General features: G+C 37.6%; 1 protein-coding gene across 1 annotated transcript in view; it reads right to left on the bottom strand.

Annotated features, from left to right (window-relative positions):
* Positions 1-403: 403 nt before the first annotated feature.
* The window catches only part of ASZ1 (ankyrin repeat, SAM and basic leucine zipper domain containing 1), a 40,677-nt gene continuing 16,676 nt past the window's right edge, over positions 404-24,404 (bottom strand). The window contains exons 6-14 of the mRNA XM_086739916.1: positions 21,006-21,117; positions 20,605-20,739; positions 18,058-18,170; positions 13,544-13,619; positions 12,864-12,920; positions 8,188-8,300; positions 3,015-3,120; positions 2,478-2,591; positions 404-556 (exon numbers count right to left, since the gene is read on the bottom strand). Coding sequence (XP_086596042.1) covers positions 404-556; positions 2,478-2,591; positions 3,015-3,120; positions 8,188-8,300; positions 12,864-12,920; positions 13,544-13,619; positions 18,058-18,170; positions 20,605-20,739; positions 21,006-21,117 — 979 coding nt within the window. The remainder of the gene's footprint in view (positions 557-2,477; positions 2,592-3,014; positions 3,121-8,187; positions 8,301-12,863; positions 12,921-13,543; positions 13,620-18,057; positions 18,171-20,604; positions 20,740-21,005; positions 21,118-24,404) is intronic.

Raw genomic sequence — 24,404 nt, 5'->3', positions numbered from 1 at the left:
GATTACTTAAATAAGATTTACTTATTTTAAATTCTCCCAACCCACAAAACACATCTGCATCATAATTTTAAATACAAACATGCGATATAATCAGAATTATTTGTTTATGTTCGCCTCTGAACAACAACTAAAGGTAAAAAAATGAAATTACTAATTAGTAAGTATTACAGTTTTATAACAAAAAAAAAAGCTGCTTTGACAAGATTTTAGACCTACAGTCTACACAAAAAAAATCTGAAAATAAAACCTTAAGACACATTTAAGTAGCAGTTTTCATTTTTAATAACTTTAGATCAAAGTACTACAGATACGATGAGAAACTACACAGACTTCAGCTCAGCCGTATATACTGAACAGAAGCATAATATGACCAAGTTTTCCAAAATTATTCATAGCACTAAACTTAAAGTGAGGTTTTCTTTACCACTGACTTAGTTATAAAGAAGAAAAAAACAAATCCAAGCAATGTTACCGCTCCCATTTTAACTAATCTTTTTTCCAAGGTGAGTGCCTTTTCTGGAAGCTTCACTCGGCTGGGGTCATTCTTCTGTTCATGCTGAGGCAGATGTTAAGTTCATGTAAAAAGTGCAACAAAGAAAAAAATGTTAGTGCAAAAGCTTTATAAGTGTGTGATAAAGTACCCAGTCCTAAGAATCTGCATGCATATAGGACTGGTATTGTTTCTTTCTCACTGTCTGTGCCCTACTTCAATTGAAATATATGTATGCAAACCTTTATCTTATCTGATACTCATTCTGTAATATTTATATTAGAAAAAATAAACTGTTTGCTTACAAACTTAATTCCTCAGGAGTAAAATACACTGCTAATAGATGCTACAAAAAAATCTAATAAAACCTGATCTAGTCAGGGATGTCCCTCCTCCTTGCAGGGGGGTTGGACTAGATGACCTTTGAAGGTCCCTTCCAACCCTAACCATTCTATGATTCTATGATTCTATAAAAAAACAAACATTTAAACTCCAATGGTCAAATATTTTAACCAGAACTTTTGCTATTTAATTACTAAAATAACTGCTTATTAAAACCGCAAGTTAAATATGTAACAGATTGGACTTCCTTGAAAGAAGAAAGAGTGGAAAGTCCCTTACAAGTGCCTGCTCAAACACATGTTGTAGCTGAGTGGAGCCCTGTCATGATATGCAGCAGGGTTAGATCCTGATTCCCTACCTTAGTTTATAACGCTTGGAAGACCATCTCATCTACTGTGCTTTCAAAAATTCTATGCTATAAACATAGCATGTACTGCTGGTAAAATCTTGTAATGACTAAACTTAGCAAGCAGTACTGAAGATTTTAAAGGAATTTATACACTTATTATCTAAGATTAAGCACTTACCATAATAAATGTTTCAGTGCTCTACTCTTTTAAGAGTGCCCCACCATAAATGAATTGGCACAAAAATGTTTCGTATTAAAGTCTTCAACAGTACAGTATTTTAAAAGAACAGGAATGACATTTGTGAAGGAATTAGAAGGCTAATGTTTAACACTGAGTACAGAGCCACTGTGCTTCATTTCAACAGCTATAAAACTGTAAGCACAGATGACAGCAAAGTCAAGTGGCACCTAACTCAGATCTGCCCCAGCCCTTATAACTGGCCTGCACATAAAAGAGGCAAATATACACACAGAATTGATTTCTGCATATGCAAAAAAAGGAACACAAATAGCTAAAAAGTTCTTTGTCACAACCTCTATCTTCCTCTTAAATAATTTGGTGTTAAGTGATTTATCGGGAGAAGGCTGTTATATTACATTAAATTTACTTAAACTACAGGAAATTGCATTAGTAGCATTATACTCAAGGTCCGAGTTCCACATGGCTTCGTTCAGCAACAGATTCCTTTCTGACACTGATGCTCCATTTACTCTATCCCAGCGGCCATTCCTTTTACTAGCCTATTACTTAAAATGACCCCATCTGACAAGAGCGTGTCATTGTGTTGGTTTGAGAATGACTGATGTGGTGCTAACATCTAGCCTTGACCTCTCCCACCCTCTTCTTTTGTCACTCTGCAGAGTTATCTGGGATACCTCCCATTCAATCCATAAAACCTTAGTATCTTCCTTGTGAGTCAATAATTCAAACAAAAGATTCCTTAATTAAGAAGTAAGAGTGTAAGGATTCAGAGTGGCATTTATGCCACAGTGGTTGTCCAAGAGCACAGGGATATATTCCACTTAATTCTTCCCTGTGGTAGGAAGAAAGAAAAAAAAAACAACAAAGCTACTGTGCCTTCCTTTGGAGACTGCTGTGGAGTATTCTAGACTGTTTCTCATTCTGTCCGTGGAAGGTAGAAGGGGGAGAGGTGGATGCAATGGCCAAGCTAGAGCTAAGCAGCCTCTGTCAGACCAAGGCATGAAACATTTTACTGGTGGATGTCACGTTTGAGGTTGCACGCAGAAACACGAACATAGTATTACACGAACATAGCCTTACTCGCACATACCCACCTGCTCCACCAGGTCCTTCAGTCTGGTAACTTCTTCTCCCAGCTTTTCCACACTGCAAACTAAGTCTTTGCACACTTCAATAAAACTTTCAGTCGGTGCCCACTGCAGTATTATCTGTTAATAGTTACAGTTATTTGCCAGAATTACTGTAATTATAATATTCTTTAGTTAACGTATCATAAAAGACAGCACCAGAAAAAGTTTATAACTGCATTTAAGCTAGGTTTTCATTATAGAATTTCTGCACATGATCTACTACTCTTTATCGGCATTTGTGAGAACCTTTTGTCACTTCAACTTGCCTATCAGCAGAAACACTAAGAAATAGATCTATCTCCTTTAACTGGGTGGCTTCACTCTTTGAAACAAATAATTTGAGTGTCCTTTAGAGAAAGAATATTGGTCAGTTCTATATAACTATACAATAATCAAGACAGTTGATGAGTATTTGTATTTTTCATTTTACAAGGTAGAATTATACTCTAGAATAGAATAATATACTTTAAATCAGTCTTTTTTTTTCCTTTGGTTGAATACCTTGTGAGAATTTTTTAGGAAATGCTTATTCAAGGTCTGCAGAGGAATGGTCAGCTTACTACACTCCTTATTCAACTTCTGAAGAAACTTGAGAAATTCATCTCCACTACAAAAATAAAATGATATTCTGTTATTTGTTAAAGGCTGTAACTTTTTGCAATCTAAATATTATTTATGCATTTCCACCATTCGCTAGTGAGTGAATGCACACACACACACACACACACACAAAATCCAGTCACTTTAACACTGAGTAGTTAAACACTACACTTAACATGGTAGCAAGTTTTAGGGTTTTTGTTTGATTTTTTCCCCTCCTGTCCTTTTACAAGGACAACAACTCATTAAGCTAACTGGAATATTCAGCCAGTAAGATACCCTGAAATACGAGGAAGTGCCACTCAAGAGCTTTTTGGAAACATTGTATTAACCTCCATTTCTGCTTCTAACTCTCATCAATCCTTCATTATCAATGAAAACATTTCATTACCTGCTGCATAAGTAATTTCGTAACACACTGTGGATAATAACTGCAACACTCGGTTTTCCTGTGCATGTGTGCATACAGATCAGAGTCGTGCAACAGAAGCAGAAAATTTATAGTCAATTTTACGTTGACATTCAATATTCCTAACCTGCAGCTTACATTTCTGAGGAAGATGGAGACAGGGGAAAAAGTGGTTTGTACTTTCAAGCTAGAACTGAAATGACTAGGTTAGTTACTTTGTCTCCAGCACAGTGGAAGAAAGAATAACCCAATGGTAGTGATTTGGCCCCTGGATCTGGAAACACCTTCTTCAAACCCTAAAATATCTGATGTTATCTACTTTGAAGAAAATTTATACCTTGTGCTCAGATAAAAGCAGGAAGACAACTCTGAAAATTAGTTTGATCGGTATCTCCAAAGAGTGGAGAAAAGGATAGAAAAATTTCATGGACTAATTTCAACCTAAGTTTCTAGAGCTTCTACATGACACTGACTCAATTTATTTCACTGTAAGCCTCAGAGAGTGAGGGGGCAAGGAAGATCATCCATTTGTTTTCATGGAATGAGCTCTCAAACCCCCGAACTCCTGAGAAGTGTCTGTATCTCCAGTAGAAGTTTCCACTAGCTATAAGCCATTCAGGTGAATAAGAAGCAGGGCCAAAATAAGAGACAATTTTAAGTTCCTATTACAGGAGTTCCCCTTATATTTCCAGGAGGATGTGAAAAAAATTAATTCAGACCCCAACGCTCCTCTTCTTCCTAGGGCAATCTGCTACTAAACCTAAATGCAATATACTCGCATCATCTTACTCGCTGATGGCAAAAAGGTACACATGAAATTTGCCAAACACCTAAGCTAAGCCATATGCCAGTGCAGTGCAAGTATCTAAAGAGAGACTGAATTCAGTGTTGTCGTTCAATTCTGGCACAAGATCATTAGCGAGCAAAGTTTCCACCACTGCTCAGGACATCTATGATTTGCAACACTGCTGAACTGTTAAGACTTTAACATCTAGAACAGAAATATATAGAAGCATCAGTAGAGATGCTGCATGTTAAAAATCAAGACTGTTCATGGTTTTCACAAAGACAGGGAAGTAAGAAAGACTATTAGCTTGTTTTTACAAAACAAATTATTATTTATTTCAGAACAATATAACTGAACTGAATATTTAGGGTAAAAAAAAACACACACTAAAGAAAATAATCGCATCTGGAGATAGTCTGAAAGTTTCTCTCATGTTACTACAGTCAAGCCATGCTCATGAAAATTTCCATCTACTTAGAAATATAACTTTTTAGCTGCTAGGATCAGTTATGGCACCTTCTGTGTTTTGTGAGAAAAAATTATTTTTAGGAATTCTGGAAGGATTCTCAGAAAAAATAAAGTATGGCATTGGCATGAAACTGAGAGAAAAAAGGAAAAGAAAAACATTTCTACTTCTCATACTAGAATTTTATATCTGTTCATAGAATTTTTTATAGAATTTTATAGAATTTTGTATCTGTTGCATGTTTTAATATTTGCAAATGGAAAGAATGTTTTGAAAAAATAATCACTTTTAAAAAGAATTAATGTCTGTCAAAACACCAGTGGCTAAACAGTGCTAGACACTCTGTGAGTTTATAATCAATCAGTTCAACATTTTCTACTATGTTAGTTTTTCTATGACTTAATGACTGATTTTCCTTCTCACAGAATGACTTTGAATAAGCGGGAAGTAAAATCTTTATATAATAGCATGTAAACATAGCCTATGATTTTAGTCTCAAGGTCAGATTCCTAGAATACATGTCAAGCCATTTTCTAGAAAACCATGCAGTGCTTGCCATAACTGAAATGCTGTCATATTTTGTGTACTTCAATCTTTAATCAACACATTACTTTTACAATGAGAACTATGTATTATCTAAAACCATACTCTACTTTGAATTCCATATGTTACTGGTGTGCAAGACTGTACTGGACATCATGTGGGTTTTTTATTATATTTAGCCACATATGCAGTAAACTGTTAACTTTTTGTATTTCTTCACTTATTCCCTCTGTTCAAATTTTTAACCTGTTCTGCGTGAATGTATATACTTAAACACCACTACGGATCCACCTGAAAACCTCCATTTCTAGCATAAAAATGCATGAAACTGAAATTGGGGAGAGTCCTCTTAAGCTGCAGCTAACTATCCCTTGCTGAAGAGTAAACATCCTTTTCTGAAGGTGCCTAACTTGGACAGCTAGACACCTAGATGCCTGGCCTACTACCTCAGCTCAGCAGCAGTAAAGCCTCTATTTTAACAGGAACAGCTCAGGTGCTCTCAGAGCACCTGAGATATCTGTATCTGTATCACACTGGTTTGTACTCTCTTGTGTGCTGGAACTTTAGTTCTTCAGTCTTACAGCACGTGTACTAGTTTGCACCTGGATTATCTTCTGGAAGTATACAGGTACTTGTTCAGACAGAGAAATCTCCTCACAAACTAGAAGCAGCATCAAGGTCCGTTATTAGTATACAAACACCCTGATCTCCCAGCCCACCTCAGTCTTTCAAGAGCTTCCCTAGAAGCCTTGCTTGTCTTCCCACATCTCAAACTTGGCATCATGCTGCAAAAGTGTACCTCAAGCAGGTTGCAAAGCCTCTTTTGCATAGACACAGTAACGTATGCAGATACAGGCACAGTGTCAGCACCAGGAGCAACCTGTATATGTAAGAAGGACTAGATGGGAGGAGAGTACATACCAGACAGACTCCTGTAACCAAGGCACAAAAGACAGTGCTATGGCAGAAACCCATCATGAAATGACCGCTAATACACAATGTGAGGGCAATTCAGCTGCCTCCAAAGGACAGTGACATGCACAGAATGAACTTCAACCCAAGCACATTCTTCGGTCCAATGTACAAATTAACTAACAAAGAGCCTAGCCTTATAGTACCCAAATAACACAGACAGCTCTCCCTATTATTTTGGAGAGGGAAGAAATACCTAACAGAGTAGCAGCACAGATGTCAGGTCACTAGTCAAGACGGAGATACACACACTTTTGAAAAGAACCAAACCACTACTTTTCTAGACAGTAGAAAGTTATTTAATGAGTAGACTGGATGCAAGCAGGAGTTTTTTCCCCAGGACTGCTCTAGCCAGGCCACTGCAAATAAGGCAACACAATGCTATGCAAATAGTAGAGGGACTGGGAAAAGAGAAATAAGCATAGAGAACCTAACTTACTAGTGATGCAGCTACAGTATGAAGATGGAGTAGTATCTCCAAAGCACTCTCCTCTAAGTTAATAAACACAGTTCAACTGTCTAAAGCCTCTGAAAGGCAAGCCACAGTTTTCTGCCCGAATCCCTTTCTAAAACTTAATTAAAACATCAAACTAATCCTATTTTCAGGAGCAATTCTTCTAGAGTTCTGGGAAGTAAAACGAGGAAAGACATGAGCACAGAACCTAAATTCAAATCTACATCTCTCTTCTGGAAAAAATTAAAAAAAAAAACAAAATCATATTTACATAACAAAACAGAAAATAAAAGGTTTAAGAAATCTTAAGACACCTTTGCACTTACTATAGCCTTCATTCTTCTTTTTGTGCTGGATGTGGAGTGCTCTACCAGTGCTTAGGGGACTGATGAAGTTTAATAAGATTGCTGAGAGATGTTCTTTTCAGCTCAAGCCTGGCTTTCGTGAGCCTGCACAAGACTATACTAGAAGTATGAGAGGTATTGCAAAGCTGATGCTTGAGTTTGTAAGAAAGGACCAATAATGGGGAAAATATCAAGTTGGAATGTAAGTTTGAAGGAGTTAACACTTACTTAAAAACAAGTTTCCTTATAAACCTATTTCTACTGATACATATAATCTATGATAAGGAAAATATCTTACAAAGGTCTTAATTTGTAATATAAAAAAACCCAAGAGGTCTTTTAGAAGCCAGTTAAAACTGCTTCCAGTGGAAGAGAAAAAGAAGGAAAAAAACCTGAATCTATACAAAATTCACATCTATGATTTAAGATAGACATGTACAAGTAATTAATTTATCAGCTGAAAATTAAAGCCCGATGTAAAAATTATATGCATCTCACCCTTCCACACATCTTTTTATTGCATCTTACAATCAGATAAATTTGATTGCAGGACTAAGAGCCTGCCTCGTCTACAGACACAATGCAGGACTACAGAGACCGCATCATGTGGGGTTTGTAAGGGTCCATAATGCTCTTGAAGCAGGCAGGAGCAAGGAGGGCAAGATCCCATTTCCAGAGAGAAATAAAAAAATCTGCTCACTGAAGCCTATCAGAGAAATTAAAGAACAAGTTAATACTGGAGCTCAAAAAGTCAGAGTTTATGATATGAACACAAGGTAGCAAAACCCCTGCACAGAAAGGCCATGAAACCCTATTTGAGGTACAAAGAAAGAATTCACCACTCAAAAAGATGGGCAAAGTAATGGCATATACAGGCAACATGACCATAAACAGATTCCTACAATAGGAATCTATGCTTTCAGCTTTCTTTGCACAAAACACCTAACACCAGCCCTCATAATCCACTAACTGGTATATTCTCATGAATGTGATGCATAGGATAAGGCGTGAGAGAATTTTACCTCTGAGCTACAGAAAATAATACAGTCAACTTAAGTAGTTCATACTTCACTTCCATTTCCTTAGACATAGTTAATACCTCAATTCCAGCTTCACCACTTCAGGGAGGTCTCCAATTCTTATTTCTTCAACTTGTAGCTCCTTAATAGCACCTAGGAGTTTCTGCTGATCTCCAGGATTTGTAATGCCAATCTAAATTTAAAAAAATAATTCCAAATACGAGTTATTTCTAACACTTACTAGACATAACAGTATAGCATCAATAGTAAACTTAAATAAAGAAAACAAATAGTCTATTTGTTAAAAGGGAAGTGCTTTTCTGGCACATTCAATACTTTTCCTTACTCATCTGACAGGCTGCTGTGCAACACAGGACTTCTGATGTTAGTAGACCTAAGGATGCTTCTCGACACAAGTGAAAAAAAAAAATCTCGTAATGCCAGCTCCGAGTATGACTTTGGTCATAACTCTCCAGCTGAGTACCTGGACTCAGCAGAAGCAGGCCACTCTAGAATTTGAGATCACAAGGATCCCACAGTTGCCAAAGCCAGAACATATGGGGCTCTCACCGATGTTCTGAGGACTTGAAATTCCCTGCTGGAGCCTAAGAAACCTGTAAGCTCCCAGCTTTCTGTAATTATTGGAGAAAGAATTTCGAATGAACAGATGACAACACACATCATACAAAAATGCCAGGCAGTCTCTCTTCCTTGAATGGTGCCAAGCAGCAATTCCAGGGAAGAGAAGGTGCCTAGAGAAATGCTTGCTTTGCATGAGACTATAGTTTCTGACACCCAGCGTTCATTGTGGCTCCATAAAACAGTTCTCCAGGTTCTTCATTATATCTTCAGAAATCCAGGTAACATGTAACTATGTCCTCGCAAGTGTGTCTTTGAACACTTCAAAACCACATTATAAAAGTCTAAAGACACGTAAGCTCTTCAGTAACGAAAAACCCCAACAAGATTAATTAGGAGTTCAACTACAGGTGTCAAGAACTTTTGAGTTTCCAATAGGCTGCCATGGGAACCTGAACAAATTTTACTCAAACCTCTTTGATAAATATCACTAGCAGCCTTAAGAGAGAAAGATCCAGGCTTCTTAAAAATAACTTGCTTTACGTATTTCGAGCTGTAAGTTTGCTCAATTTATTAGTTCTCAGGTTTGCCTTGTGGAGCCTTATCTGTTATGAATTAATGTTTTCTTAATGCTTACAAAGCATTACAGTAGTCATTTCATTATGCAGAAGTAAGCCAATTTATACAAAAGCAGCAAGTTTACTTTTAATTATAATTAACAAATCAAATGAGCTCTTCTAAGGACAGAATGGCAGTTCTTCTTGAATATTCAAAAACATCTTGCTTAAAGCAGGAACTATTGCGAAGCCTGAGTTTGCTTTTGACTCCATCTTCTCATTCCTGGAACAGCAAATCAGGATACAGCTTTCTGACCAGTGTATCAGGAAGACATTGTACTTTGTTTCCCTATAAATAAAACAGAACATCCTTCTGGAAATGGACCAGTGACTGAGCACCACCACATCTTAAAGATATGGTTTAGGAAGGTAAGGAAAGCGGACATAGATAAAGCCTTCTACCACCACAGTAATTCTGAATTCAGACACACTAGGTGCAGAACTTACAGACTGAAAGTAGACAGATCAGTCCAAACTACTTCCCAAAGCAGACATATTTTCCCTTCCTAGACCATCTCTGCCGAACATGATGATTACTGAGAACTTGACTATTCGTGCAATGATGAACGCATGGAACAAGCCCAGTGCAAGAAGCCGTTTGTCCTTACAGATCAGCAAGCTTTTAGGCTGGTGTTGGTTCAATTACATTCTGCAGTCCAAATAATGCAAATATTTTTGTGAAGTGGCCATATGTTTAAGAATGTACAAGTGTTGTCTGAGGACTTGCTTGTATCTGCAAACAAGACAATGCGCAGCCTAGATTTTTATTTTAGGCACATCAACTTTAACAACATTTATTTTATTATTTGCTTAAACAAATAAATACCAACCCCTGAAAACCCATGCCCCAAACTCACACTCAATATGAGTTTTCTGTCATCCATTAGATGGAAACAAAAGAAGAGGCAAATAACAGATTGCCTCAACATATGGAAGATGATATACTTCTCAGATACAAATCAGTGAGGTTATGCATGAATTCTTACATCCTTGCCATCTTGCTCAAGTGGCCACTATTTGACAATTTTCTGTCAAATACTAAATGCTTTTTTTTTGCATGAATGGGCGGTGGGCAGAGGAAGAAGAGTCCTGTAACTGTGATATGGAAGCAGACAGATCAGACAATTCTGTAATGATGAAGTTAGACTCCTGGATTATATTTTGAATTTTGATATGTCAACTTTTCATTATGTGTTCTCAAAAGCAGAACGTGTATTTATCTTATTAATGCCAATTTATCTTATTCTAAACTAATAAACATGTGAGAAAGGAAACACCTTTGGCCTAAACACATCAAGAAGTAAAATTACTTCTGTTGCTATGTTGTAAGACAAATACTCAAAAAAAAAAAAAAAAAAACCCAGATAAAAAAAGATCCAAGCGTTATTGCAGCACAGAGTCAGACAAAAGTCTCCAAATGTTGAATAAGTATGTCCCAGTATACTGAACAGACTTGTCTCAGGATGGAAGAGTTTGTAAGTTTAAGGAATGCAAGGGTTTCAGCTTGAAAGAGTCATTGTTTAGGTTCTGTTGTAGAATACAGATAAAGATATTTACAGAGAAAATATCTTTCTGATATTGTTTGATGAAGGAAAGTGTATCATGTTAGTGACAGGTTTTCTCCCCAGTTCTCTAGATACAAAGCAGCTTGGTTCAGGGGCATCCATCAGAGGTCATCATTAATCTTTGTAGTAATAAGATCCAGGCTCTTTAAAAGAGCTGGCTGTTAGCTGAAGATCTGCCATCACATTAAAAAGTTTCAACTCTGGAATTACAAGGAAACAGATTAGATTTGTTCTATCAGCAGCGTGGGGAGAAACTGTTAGTAGAGCTCTAAAACTAGACTGCATCAAGAATTTATTATAATTTATGAAGTGTTAACAAGCCAGGAGTGTTACGTCATTTTTAAAATTCTCAATTGAAGACTCACTAATTAATTTATGTCCATGCACAAAGCATGACTTACTTCCCAGGAACTGTTTCCTGCTGTTGCACAGCTAAGAGGCAAAACAATTCTGTTCCTATAGATATCATCTTCTTCTACAAGAGCAGCTGATCCATGTATTTATTTAAGTTTGTTCAAAAAAGCCCTCTTTATAATAGGGAGCCCCAAACATGTTACAACACTGAAACAGTTTGGGGGAAATTATACCTCTTCAGTGAAGGAATTGTAAGGCTTAGCCATTCACTAAAAGTCCATCATTCTCTCCCCTTGCCCCACTGTCCCCTGGACAAAAATAATGATTACAACATCAAAACAGGTGAGCAATATGAACATATACTCGGTTAGATCTGCAGTTCAATGCAATCACAACCAAGACAGCAGCTCACACAGTAAAGAAAAGAAAGTCACAAAAACCTCCTTTAGGAGCACAATTCCTGTCAACAGGGGCTTCAGGATTCATATAAAGCCCACAATGGAATGCAGTCTAATGGGCACAATCCTCAGTCTTCACAAAAGCAGTAACATCAGAACACACTGACCTGCACTATAATATTTAGATCTAAGCGAACTCTTAAAAATACCTTCGTTGACAAACCTCCCTGTACATACACCCTCTGAGAATACAAAATTACTTCTGACCTCTGTCAAAACACAGAAACTCTACTCAGTTACAAGAAAAAAACTTCATGCAAGACATCCTCGTGACACCAACTCTGAAGAAGCATTAACATCTGTAGGAAAACGTTGGTTCCAGTTGCTAGAACACATGCCTCCTTGGTATCAGAATAGGGGGAAAAAAAGGCTGACACTGAGGACGTGGCTAGTATCAGCAGCAGGGAGCAGGCTTGAAGCAGTTATTTTAATGAGGCGTCTTTGGTATCCCAGACCAGGTACACAGTGCTCAGAAGAATCCTGCAGCCTGAAGCACTTACATTGTTCCAAGGAGACTCCTATAATTGGATATTATTATGGTATCCTGCTGTAAGCACAGAAAGTCTTTCATTTCCCACAGGAACAAATCCAGTAAAGACTAAGGAAAAGCAAACAGTTTATCTCAACTGGAAAAATGCACCCCTGTTTTTGGATTATCAAAAAGGGAAATATCAACCTTTCTAGCTGCAGTAAATTTTAAGAAATCAAATCTTCTCTACTCTACTTTCCACCAGAAATCACCACCTCACAAAGGAGGACCACATTTAAAGTAGTTGTTAAGGATTATCTACTGCTAATCCCAGCACTGATTTCCTTTCAGGGAAAGCATCCTTACATACTAAAAATGGTAACAACTAAAATTTAAAACAGAACTACTTCCTGCTCACCCCAACTGCCACATCACTGCAGCAAAGAAATGCTGGGTACTTCCACTTTATAGTCAGATCTAGGCAGAGAAAATGCAAGAATTCAGCTCATAAGTCAAAGCTGTTCTGTGGGATTACATACTGTAGAAAATATCTGTCTATGTTCACATTAAAATTCAAGAAGTTGCAGAAGATTCTGAAAACAAATCTTTTAAAAAATTATAAATATCTAACCTTGTAAGAAAGAGAAGTTAAGACATTAAAAACATTTAAGAAAGAGGAGAAAACTAAATTAAGTTCTACAGGAGTAAACTGACCTGTATTAACTCATCTTTTTGCATGATCAGAAGTTGTCTTAAAGATATATCTCTTTCCTGTATAAAACAAAGATACTTCTGCCATCAAAAAGAATTTACGAAAAAAACATTGTTTTCACTTAATTTTTTCACTTATGTTTTATTTCAGTTTTCAGAAACAAAACCAGCTACACAACACCATTATCTAGTTTAGAAATGTGACTAATGCATATCATCAAAATTAAACAATCCAATCCAGTCCACTGCAGTTTAACTTAACACTTTTTTAACATAAAACTTCTGGTTAATAAATTTATTTGAATTAACGTAATATATTTATTTGAATTAACGTAATATATTTATTTGAATTAACGTAATATATTTATTTGAATTAACGTAATATATTTATTTGAATTAACGTAATATATTTATTTGAATTAACGTAATATATTTATTTGAATTAACGTAATATATTTATTTGAATTAATACACCAGTGACAATTCAATGTAGTGGTCAACAGTGACACTACATTGACACAAAATAGTGTCAAAATATTTTGTGTGACAAGTATTTTGTGACAAAATATTGTCACAAATAGTGACAACAGTGACAAATATTGTGACAAAACTTTATTTTATGCTGTAGGTGCATTTTGCTTTCACGGATTACTCTACAGATAGCAGATACACCACAAACTTACCTTCAATAATCCTATTATGTGCTCTAGACCAAGACCATGTAAAAACACTTCCATGTCATCAAAAGCTGAATGGGAACTGTAAATATAACAAGATTTGAGACTAAATCAGTGGAAATTAAAAACAAACAAACAAAAAAAAACAAACAAAAAAACCCCCACCCCATCCCGAACAAAATGCTACAGAAAAGCTCCCCAGACATAGCACTGGGGAGTTTTTCTATAGCACTTAAAAATTTGAAAGTGGGGTTAAGGAAGACAACTATGTATTCTTATCAGATAGCATTCATATAAATGGGATTCAGCCCACAACTGTTACCCTTCTGGTTCCATTTAAACCAAAAAAGGTTATCAAGAAAACAGGAATGTCTGTAATTAAAGATAGTGGAAATTAGTCCAGCAAGAAATTTGTTTTCACAAGACTACTGTTCAGAAGGTAGACTGAGGAGGTAGTATAACCCACTGTAGGTTCAGAGTTTAACAAAGGTAAAACATCAATTTTGATTCCCTGCTCTACCAAAAGGTATAAAAATACATGGAGGGAAAAAAAAAACCCTAAACAGTTTTCAACAATCAGATGAACAACTGTAATGAACAGAATTAAACCAAAAAGTAAATAATACTAAATGCAGAAAGCACTACTGCAATTGCTACAGTGAATCCTTTGCCAAAACCCCGAATTAAGAGATAGTTTGCTCTTATTGTAGGCTCTGAAATGAAGGTTTGCCCGCTTTTCGCATTAAAGACTTAAAAAAAAAAAAAAAAAAAAAAAAGACAAACACCTCCCCCAACTCCCAAAACCCCAAACAAACCTCTCTGAAGATTATTCTGAATACACAAGAAAATATTTCAGGTTTGGACACTGAGAATCTTGCATTTCAGGATTTCTAGTATTTCAGTATACTTATCCCTTTATGAAGGCGGACACCCCAAATCACATATGAAGGAGTTCATGCAACTTCCACACTGTAACAAGTCAATCATTCTGTAAGCATGCGTTCTGTCAGCAGGCAGAATATAAAAACAGATTAAAATAATTTGAGTTTAAAGCCACCATCCCTACCATGAATTTGTGTACAACTGTGTGATCCTCTGCCCAGTTCCTCCTGCCTCAACACACAGCCAGCCACGAGTTTTTGCAGTAAGCAATTCACATGTACGTAGGTGTACAGTCAATGCCCTTCAACCGGCAAGAGGAGACAGTGTGTGAATGACCCGCAGTGACGAAATGTTGTTATTTAGGCATTCAACATGCCCAGCTTGCAAAGGTTTTGGGAGTCCTTGGGTGACCCAAGAATTTTGGTTCTGCTAAGGGTGCAGGGAAAGGACATTTTTGTCCCAGGATTAAAGAAAGGGATATTTAGCATCCAGACAGTAACTTGAAAGCCCAAGAACCAGAAAAGGACCTATAACAGGAGCTGAAGAAAGCAAATTCCTGACAGCTATGTGCATTTCCTTGTATAGCCCAGGGTTCTGGAGCCAGGACAATCGTCTAACTAGCATGGCAGATAGCACTGACTGAAGCTACACTCACTACCTAAGGATGACCAAAGGCTGACAATAGCAAGGACAAGTTATACTCACTGACCCTGCACGGCGAGGCACAACTGACACCCAGTACCAGATAATACATTAAGAGCAACAGAGAGAACAGAGGACCTGAGAAAACAACTGGCAACGCCTGTGATTAAAATTATGCAGGTCAATGGCAGGAAGAAGAGATCCAGGTCAAGGAACTATGATGCAGTAGACACAGTATCAGTGTACCTCTTGACTATCACTAGATGAAAAAATCCAACTCACTAGGGAGTGAGTATATGTGTGTGTGTAGACGGATAAGCTATGTTTGAAGAACAAGTGTTCAAGAGCCAGACAACTGGCATACTCCAGTGGACTGTTTCCTGAAACCAAGAATTCTACTAATTCCCAGAAATGTTCAAAATTATGAAACATCAAAACTAGGTATTGTTAATATAAAAACCCTTGAGCTTGACAGAAATCTCTGTTAATACAAACAAATCAGTTGCTCATCTTATGCAGAGAAAACCAGTAGAGTTTAGAAAAAGACTACTGAAACATTGTGAAATCCTGAAAGCTCAAGAATTGCTTAATACAGAACTACAGTTGCATAGCTAGACATCCGGCTGCCACAAAATACTTTAAGTGAGCTTCAGGATTTCCATGTCTTATTTTGAAAGTTTATCAAGATTGGTACCCAAACACTGGTAGAATGTCCCCTAGCCACTATCAGGTTTCAACACCACTAAATCCGTTTGGATAACTGTTGCATAGTGTTAGCTTATCTCCTTATACCAGAAAAAGCTTGGGAAACTTCTTAAATAACCTAAACCTACAAAAAAAAAAAAAAAAAAAAAAAAAACAAAAAAGAGAGAGATCTGTTCTAACACTGAGGTCATTAAGTACAGACTCTATCTAGGAGTATGAGTCTTTGTGAAGAGTACTAGAAGACCAATCTATTTAAAAGAATGTCACCTTCATGGCAAGTATACAGGGACTTGAAAGGTGATCTCCAAGGAGCAGAACGATCCCATGTGAGACAGTACATAGATGGGGAGATATACCCAGAACAACGCCTTCAGGAATCTAGGAGTAGTAAGATGCAAAACCAAAGAGGACAGCATAATTGATTTTACTATACAAAATCTTCATCCCTCTGCTCTAAGAAGTACCTCAAAGATGACTGTTGTTGAAGCACCAGAGAATAGAAATCCAATTGACATATACGTTCAGCTAGCAACAGAACCTGCTGAGGCTTTGTCTGAACTCAGGTACTCTGAGACTGAGACTACCCCAACGTGAACTGCTACTCAGTGAACTGCCATCAGCCTAATGACACAAAACTAGGGCATTTCAAATTCAGCATGACCCAGCTGAGAAGGGACATAAAGAATCATAGAATGGCTAGAGTTGGAAGGGACCTTCAAAGGTCATCTAGTCCAACCCCCCTGCAAGGAGCAGGGACATCCCTGACTAGATCAGGTTGCTCAGAGCCTCATCCAGCCTGGCCTTCAACATTTCCAGGGATGGGGCATCCACCACCTCTCTGGGCAACCTGTTCCAGTGTTCTACAACTCGCATTATAAAAAATTTTTTCCTAATATTCAATCTAAATCTACCCCCCTCTATTTTAAAACCATTACCCCTCGTCCTATTGCAACAGGCCCTACTAAACAGCCTTTCCCCATCTTTCTTGTAGGCCCCCTTGAGGTACTGGAAGACCGCTATCAGGTCTCCCTGGAGCCTCCTCTTCTCCAGGCTGAACAGCCCCAACTCTCTCAGCCTGTCCTCATAAGAGAGGTGCTCCAGCCCTCTTATCATCTTCGTGGCCCTCCTCTGGACCTTCTCCAACTGGTCCATGTTCCTCTTATGTTGGGGGCTCCAGAACTGGACACAGTACTCCAGGTGGGGTCTCACCAGGGCAGAGTACAGGGGGAGAATCACCTCCCTCAACCTGCTGGCCACGCTCCTCTTGATGCAGCCCACGATGCGGTTGGCCTTCTGGGCCACAAAAGCACATTGCCAGCTCATGCTGAGCTTCTCATCCACCAGCACTCCCAAGTCCTTCTCCTCAGGGCTGCTCTCAATCCATTCCCTGCCCAGCCTGTATTTGTGCCTGGGATTGCCACGACCCAGGTGCAGGACCTTGCACTTGGCCTGGTTAAACTTCATGAGATTGGCACGGGCCCACCTCTCCAGCCTGTCCAGGTCCCTCTGGATGGCATCCCTCCCTTCCAGTGTGTCGACAGCATCACACAGCTTGGTGTCATCAGCGAACTTGCTGAGGGTGCACTCTGTCTCAATCTGACCATCCAGAACAGACTACAGGCACTGGAACTTGTCTTCTCAAGATCATGCAGCTCAAGTTCAAGGAGGCAAGTGGATGATTTGTTGACAACTTCTTAGCCAACATGTTCTAGGACAAAACCATACCAGAGATCTTTGAAGCTGCTGAAGCAGGGGCTGACTTCAGCCACACGACACTTGCAAGCTTCAGGGTCAAAGTCATGCTATGCAGAAAGTTCTAGAGCTCAGCTGGTGCTCATACTTAATTTTGACTCTCATATATGCAGGAAAAAAGAAAAAAAAAAAGGGCACAGCTCTTCCTGGAGATATGATGGTGACATGAAGCTGAAAACAGGCATTCAGTGAAAGTGTTATTTCATGTTATATTTTTAAGACAAGCACAAAACAATGAGTATCCAATAGGGGAGCACACAAGTTTAACAGAGCTGAAATGAAGTGACATTGGGCCCTGGCTCTACTACACTTTACACTAAGTGAGAAGAAGGAAAGATCTAGAACATGCTCTTTGTTTATAATGCAAAGAAACTTCGCAATCTTGAAAAATTAAGAGTACATTAATACACTTACTTTGGACTCTTGGTAGCGCTCCAAAAGATACACAATATATATCAGTACAACTTAATCATTGATATGAACAAATACAATCTCTTAGGAATGTTTATAAGCTAAAATTACACAATGACCATATTTACCTAACTCTGTGGTCAGAGACAGCTGTCAGAAATTTGTAGATAGCCTCTTGCTTAATTGTTTCATGGTATCTCCCTTGCAAGTGATTTGCAGCCAAAGAGAGTATGCTATAAATCTGAAAGAGTGAAAATGAATTAATTATTATTCAAACTCAAAAATGCATAAAGAAACACACAGAAGTAAGATTACAAAGAGTTCTACCATAAATTACTACTTACAGGGAACATGAAACATCTGCCACTTCTTCTCTAAAGCATAAGACTACAACAAGGAGTTAAGACTAAGCCCACAGTATACCAAGAGCATTTCTGAATTAACCAAATTCCAGCGCAATGACGAACCAACATAGAGCAAAACAGTATACATAATGCAGTCTAAAGAAGTTAGCATCTGTCACTACAAAAGCAGCAATACACCAACATACTATTTTTTGTGGTTTGTGGACAAGAGTTCTACATATTCAGGGGAATAAATTGTCCAAAGAGCATGAGGCGTATGACTATTTTAATGTCTCAATTTCCTGTACATATATGGACCCAACATTCAGCAATTTACAAGTGACAATCTAAGTTTACCGTCTCTGACAGACAGGGATTCTTTCAACTGATTAAAGAAGCAAGCCTTCTACCAGACATCATTATGTATCAGTGATGGATTCCAGAAACTGAATTGCCCCTGTGCGAGTTTTGAGACAGTTATTAGAAAATCCAGCAAAACAAGTAGAACCTCAATAAACAAAAGGAATGGTGAAACCACTTCCCTGAAGTTCAGATGACTAGTCAGTTTTATATACACATACACATACGTGTGGTGGGTTGATCCTGGCTGGCAAATAAGCCCCTATCCAGTCACTCACTGACTCTTCCCTAGTAGGATGAGGCAGAATCAGAAAGGTAAAAAGTGAGGAAAAAAAAAAAAAAAATCAAGCATTGAGACAGACAGCATTTATTTTAGTTCAATAAATGAAGGGGAAAAACAACCCCAAAAACCTAAGTGATGCAAAGGCAATGACTCACCACGTCCCACCAACAGACCAACGCCCAACCAGCCTCAAAGCAATTGTTACTTTGGGAAAATTCCCCAACAACTTGATTGCTGAGCATGGCATTATATGGTATGGAGTACCCTTGAGCTGGGGTCAGCTGTACCCCCTCCCAACCTCTTGCTCACCCCAGCCCACTTTGTGGGGGTGATGGGCTGAGCAAGAAACAGAGAAGGTCTTAATGCTGCACAAGCACTGCTCAGCAATAGCTAAAATACTGCTGTGTTATCAACACTGTTTTGGTCACAAAGCTAAACCACAACATCATACAGGTTGTTAGGAAGAAAAATAACTCCATCCCAGCCAAAGCCAGTACAATACGTAAGAAAAATATGTCCCGTCCCAGATATAGTTTCTGCAGACTTATTCTATATGACAACCCAAGGGGCTGTCAACAGCCCGAAGAGCAGACCCTCAAGCTGGAAGAAGCTCATGACCATTAGGTATCTCAATACCACCCGCAAGACTTTCCGGTAACTATGTGAAAGTTAGTGCTTCACAGGTCAAGAGGCAAGACCCACCTCTCAAGTGTGAGGAGAGCCTGTACTCCCTCCATGTCAGATGAAGCTGTGTTATAAGATTATATGGCCGTAGCCTGATGAACAACTCATTTATCAAAGGCAGAAAGCTTTTGTAGCCCCTTTCAGTAACCTGAGCCAAGAGATCACTGAACCTCAGACACTGATCTTGCTAGCCTACACTGACAGCTTTGTGCATAGTTATCATTTTTGCTCCTGCCTAGCCCTGGAGTCTGGCAGGGAAAAAAAAAAAAAAAAAGAAAAAGAAAAAAAGAAAGAAAGAGAAGCTGTAAAGTAAATTAAAATTCACATATATTTTTGAAGAGCCACTGCAAAAAGCCACATCATTGGTAAGAGCAACTCAAAGCAAAATATGCAGTAATCTGGTCTGACTGATCCACCATGCATTATTTGGCAACAGCAGTAAACAGACAGAATATATGTTGACTTCAGCAGCTCTCTCTTTACACTGATAATTAGTGCCTGCTCTACTAATAATCTGATGACCAATTTAGATTATTTTACACCTTATTCCCTCCCGAGAATGGATTTTGAAGATGGCCAGTATCAACTCCCACCCTTTTTAGCTTTAGCCTTTTCACTTCCAAATTCAATCAGAAACTACACACTGCAAATTAGTTTGATATCCACATTGCCTCACACACTTTTGGCAGACAGGAAAAAAGCAACACATTATTTTTCTACTTCTCTTATCAACATTACTAACATGAATAATCCCTTGTTCTGTATTCTAAATCTGAAGTCAAGGATTCTGGAAAAAAGTTCCCCAAACTTTTAGCACCTAAAGCTCTATGAAAAGTTGAGATATAACAGAAAATAGTCTATGTAGATGTAACAGCACAAGTATTCAAATAGCTCCTACAATTTAGTTATTAAAGTAACGCTTCTACAGAAAATTACACCATTAACAAAGATATTTTAAGGCAAAACACAGAATTTGCATTTCAAAGATAAATGAAATTAAATACCTCCGAATGTTTATTGATTTTTGCTAGCTCTGCTGCTGTTTTCTCATCCTTTGTCTGTAGATTTTTGTCAGCGCCCAGCTCAAGCAACTTAAAAATTACATTTTTATGTCCATGCTGTGCTGCCCACATTAAAGCCTGCAAAGAACAACTTTGTTTTACCAAGTTAATATATGGAGCAAAAAAGAACGGAGGTTCAATCAATAATGCAACCTTCACAATTTCTTTGATGTCAGAATCTGGAGACAAAGACAAGTAATGGAAAACAATCTCAAAGTGGTGTTAAAGCAGAAAAATATATCAATGAGTATTTCTGAGAAAGTTGTACTTAGAAACAAGTTTATAGGTTCTTGCTTTTTAAAATTTTTCTTATTAATTACAACATACAGAAATAAATTACTTACTGAATATCCATTTTCATCTTGGGCATTTATGTGTGATCCATGAGCAACAAGAAGAGCCACAACCTGGGGATAGCCTTTTCTAGCTGCATACATCAGTGGAGTCATTCCTCTCCTGAAAGAAAAGGGGAAGGGTGAAAGAAATTCTTTCAAGACATCAAAATCCAACTGCATTATCAAGTAGAACACCTCAATTCTGTAAAGATTCTCTGTTCTACAGAAGAACTAAGCAGAGCACGAAAGCCCAAGATACCACATTCACGCTTCAGCACAAAAGTCAACCTAACAGAACGTACAGATTCAGCAACTCATTTATGTCTAGTTAGCAATTTTTAAATATTTTAAGAGTTGACATTTATTTCCTGACTGAAAGGAAGTCAACAAGTCAAGTGTTGTCCTTCATAAGAAATAAACTTAGAGGAAACTAAACAAGTCTCTTCCAGGCATTTAGAATACAGACATAAAACACTTCTGGGAGAAAAAGGTGTTTGTTTTTTTTTTTTTTTTTTTTAAAAAAAAAAGAAAAGAAAAAAAAGGAAAAATCAATCTTATCGCCTCCAAATTCAAGTAGTGCATTAAAACACAAATAAACTTAACATGTCCTAGCTATGAAATACAGTAGCTTGGTGACTAAGACACTTCTGTTTTGGTTCTGAACTACACAAAACCAATTTTTAAAGACCATCTCTCCTGCAGCTACCACAGGCCTCTCATTTAGCATATGCACCAGCTCAATTAGAGGAGAAAAGGCGTAACTGCAGGTCACAGTTTTCACCCTACTAAAAGCAGAGAATACCAGCAAATTACGCATTTTTTCCCCCCTCAATTAAAAAAAAAAAGTAGCACTTTCATTATTTACTTCAAAAATTATACTTAAAAGACACAGCTTAAGTAACAAATTCTACATACAGTTTAATTTAAATCCAAAGTTCTGAAATGAAATATGTGGTTTTATGGAAGATAAGTTGTAAATGACAACTAAGTATTTAAGAGGAAGAATATTAAGACCAACAACTATGTACATACTTGCAAAACCCTCTCTGGTAAAAACAACGCAAGCAAAATTATCACAGGTCACACAACTCTTGCTGATGTGCACACGTGCAGTGCAATACTGCAGGGTACATATGAATTACCAACATTCAGATCCACCTTGAGTATGAGTCAGAAGAGTCTTCAGTGAATTACATACAAATACCATAATGAAAATCTTAATTTTTCAAGTACTAAAACTAAATGCACATCAAAATATTTCTCTGCTTTACCTCATTTTTGTTTCTGTTTCCGGAAGTGTATGTATGTTCTCTCTCCTATATATATTACTATTTCTTACAATTGCTGAAGAAGAGAGGACTTACAGAGATACCACCTTTCCCATTATTCTATTTCTTTTTTTAATATCCCCAAAGCATAATGACAACAGTCTATTGATCTTATGCTTCCACAGAGATGCTTATAAGATGAAGCCACTGTGAATTGCTCTGAGTATTTTTAAAGAAAAAAATATTGCTCAAAAGTTTCTGTTAGAAAAGTACTTTTCCAGATGCCTGACACTTATTCTTTGCTGGACTAAGACTGCAGAACTTTAAACTGTGATGTACTTTTGATGTATAGCTCTGTGTCAAAAATCTGCTGTCAAAGGATTATTCTATCTTGTTAGTGTATACTTGGGAGGATCGCTCTTTCCAATACTGAGTTTCTTAACGAGTTCAATATCAACCACTAGAGGGACCCCAAAAAGCATACATATACCAAAACAGCTGTCTTAAAATACAGACTGTCTCCTTACAGAATATTGCTAGAACTAAGGCTTTGCTCATCTTACTTTGTTACTACTCATTCACAAAAGGGTAATACTTTGTCTTAAGCAAACACAGTAAGAAGTACACTGAAAAAAATCCAGTCATATTATAAATTTTAAAAAGCATTATGATAAGGGAAAAAAAGCCAATTACTTGGAGATAAGCAACCTGAAAGGTAATGGGACCTGTACGAGAAACAAACTTGTTAATGAAATGAAAATACTTGCATCAGCCTATAACTAATTTGATTTAGTCCATTAATGCTGCAAAAGTGTTAAGTTCTGACTGAATATGAAGAGACATTTTTTATCATGGGGCATAGTCAATCAAGGGAACTGGTTGCTCAGAGAAGTTTTGTAGTTTCCATCTTTGCTGGGTTTTGAGACCAGATGGCAACCTAGCCCAACGTCACAGCAGAGGTGGCTTTAAGGAAGAAGTCGGACTAGAGAACTCTTGAGGTCCCCTCTAACCTGAATTACCCTGTGATCCTATGAAGATTACTATAAAAACAGAGAAAAGGACTCTACAATTTGCCCCTGTAACTTAACAACTAACTGATGAGATATGTAGATACCTATGTCTCACTATAGACATTTACATATCTATAGATATCTATATTTTAAAGAATGAACACAAGTTGATTACAATAATAAATAATAACTTGCAGCAACAGAAACCAAGTCCACCCAACGTGGACACTCACTCCCACACTTACGTCTATTCAGTGGCAGGTAGCCTTTGATAAGACTTTCCATGATATCATCTTTGAAATATTTACATCTGACTGCAAAAACACTCCATTCATGCCTGGTTTTATTTTCACTTCTTCTGCTCTCAATTTTTTTTTTTGTTTCTTCAGGACTTGCACACTGCTACTATGCCACAATTACCTTCCACTTTTTTAAAGGAAAAATACTGAACGAAAGTCCAGAGGCTACAGAACAGTCTTTTCTCCAAAGGACATAATGTAGTAGTTACAGTTGTACAGTACCGCAGACATGGCATCTGAAATCAAGGCAACAACTCAACGACATTAAAGTGACTGAAAAAGTTTCTCCCTTTTTAAGTAAAACCCAGTAAACATTACATTTAATAGGTCAATCAAAATGAATACTCAATTAATACTTCGAGTATTCCATGTTAATGTTCAAGTTTTAATTTCAAAGGCTAAAAGCTGTTTCAGGATAGGAACATATATAGTAGAACAGGTGGCCCAGAGAGGTGCTAGAGGCCCCATCCCTGGAAACATTCAAGGCCAGGTTGGATGAGGCTCCTTGCAGGGCGGTTGGACTAGATGAACTTTAAAGGTCCTTTCCAACCCAAACTATTCTATGCTGCATAAAATGCAACTGCATTTACACACCGCTATATATGAAGGGGTAGCATTTACTGTCTTAGACACATGCGGCATAGGCACCACCTCAGAAAGCAAGGTCCATTTACATGTACGTCCACAAGAGGGAGACCAGAGCATTAGGGAAAACAAATCTTGTTTTTCTAAACACGCAAAGAACCCCCACAAATACAACAGCAAGGCTTTAAGATGCCAAATCCACTGTTTCTTGCTAAAGTTGAAGAGAAATTAAATGTATTGGTACAT

Source organism: Chlamydotis macqueenii, chromosome 1, assembly GCF_036417535.1.
Source record: "Chlamydotis macqueenii isolate bChlMac1 chromosome 1, bChlMac1.mat, whole genome shotgun sequence".
NCBI lineage: Eukaryota > Metazoa > Chordata > Aves > Otidiformes > Otididae > Chlamydotis > Chlamydotis macqueenii.
Note: the sequence above shows the minus strand (reverse complement) of the source record. Positions and strands in the feature narration are given on the sequence as shown.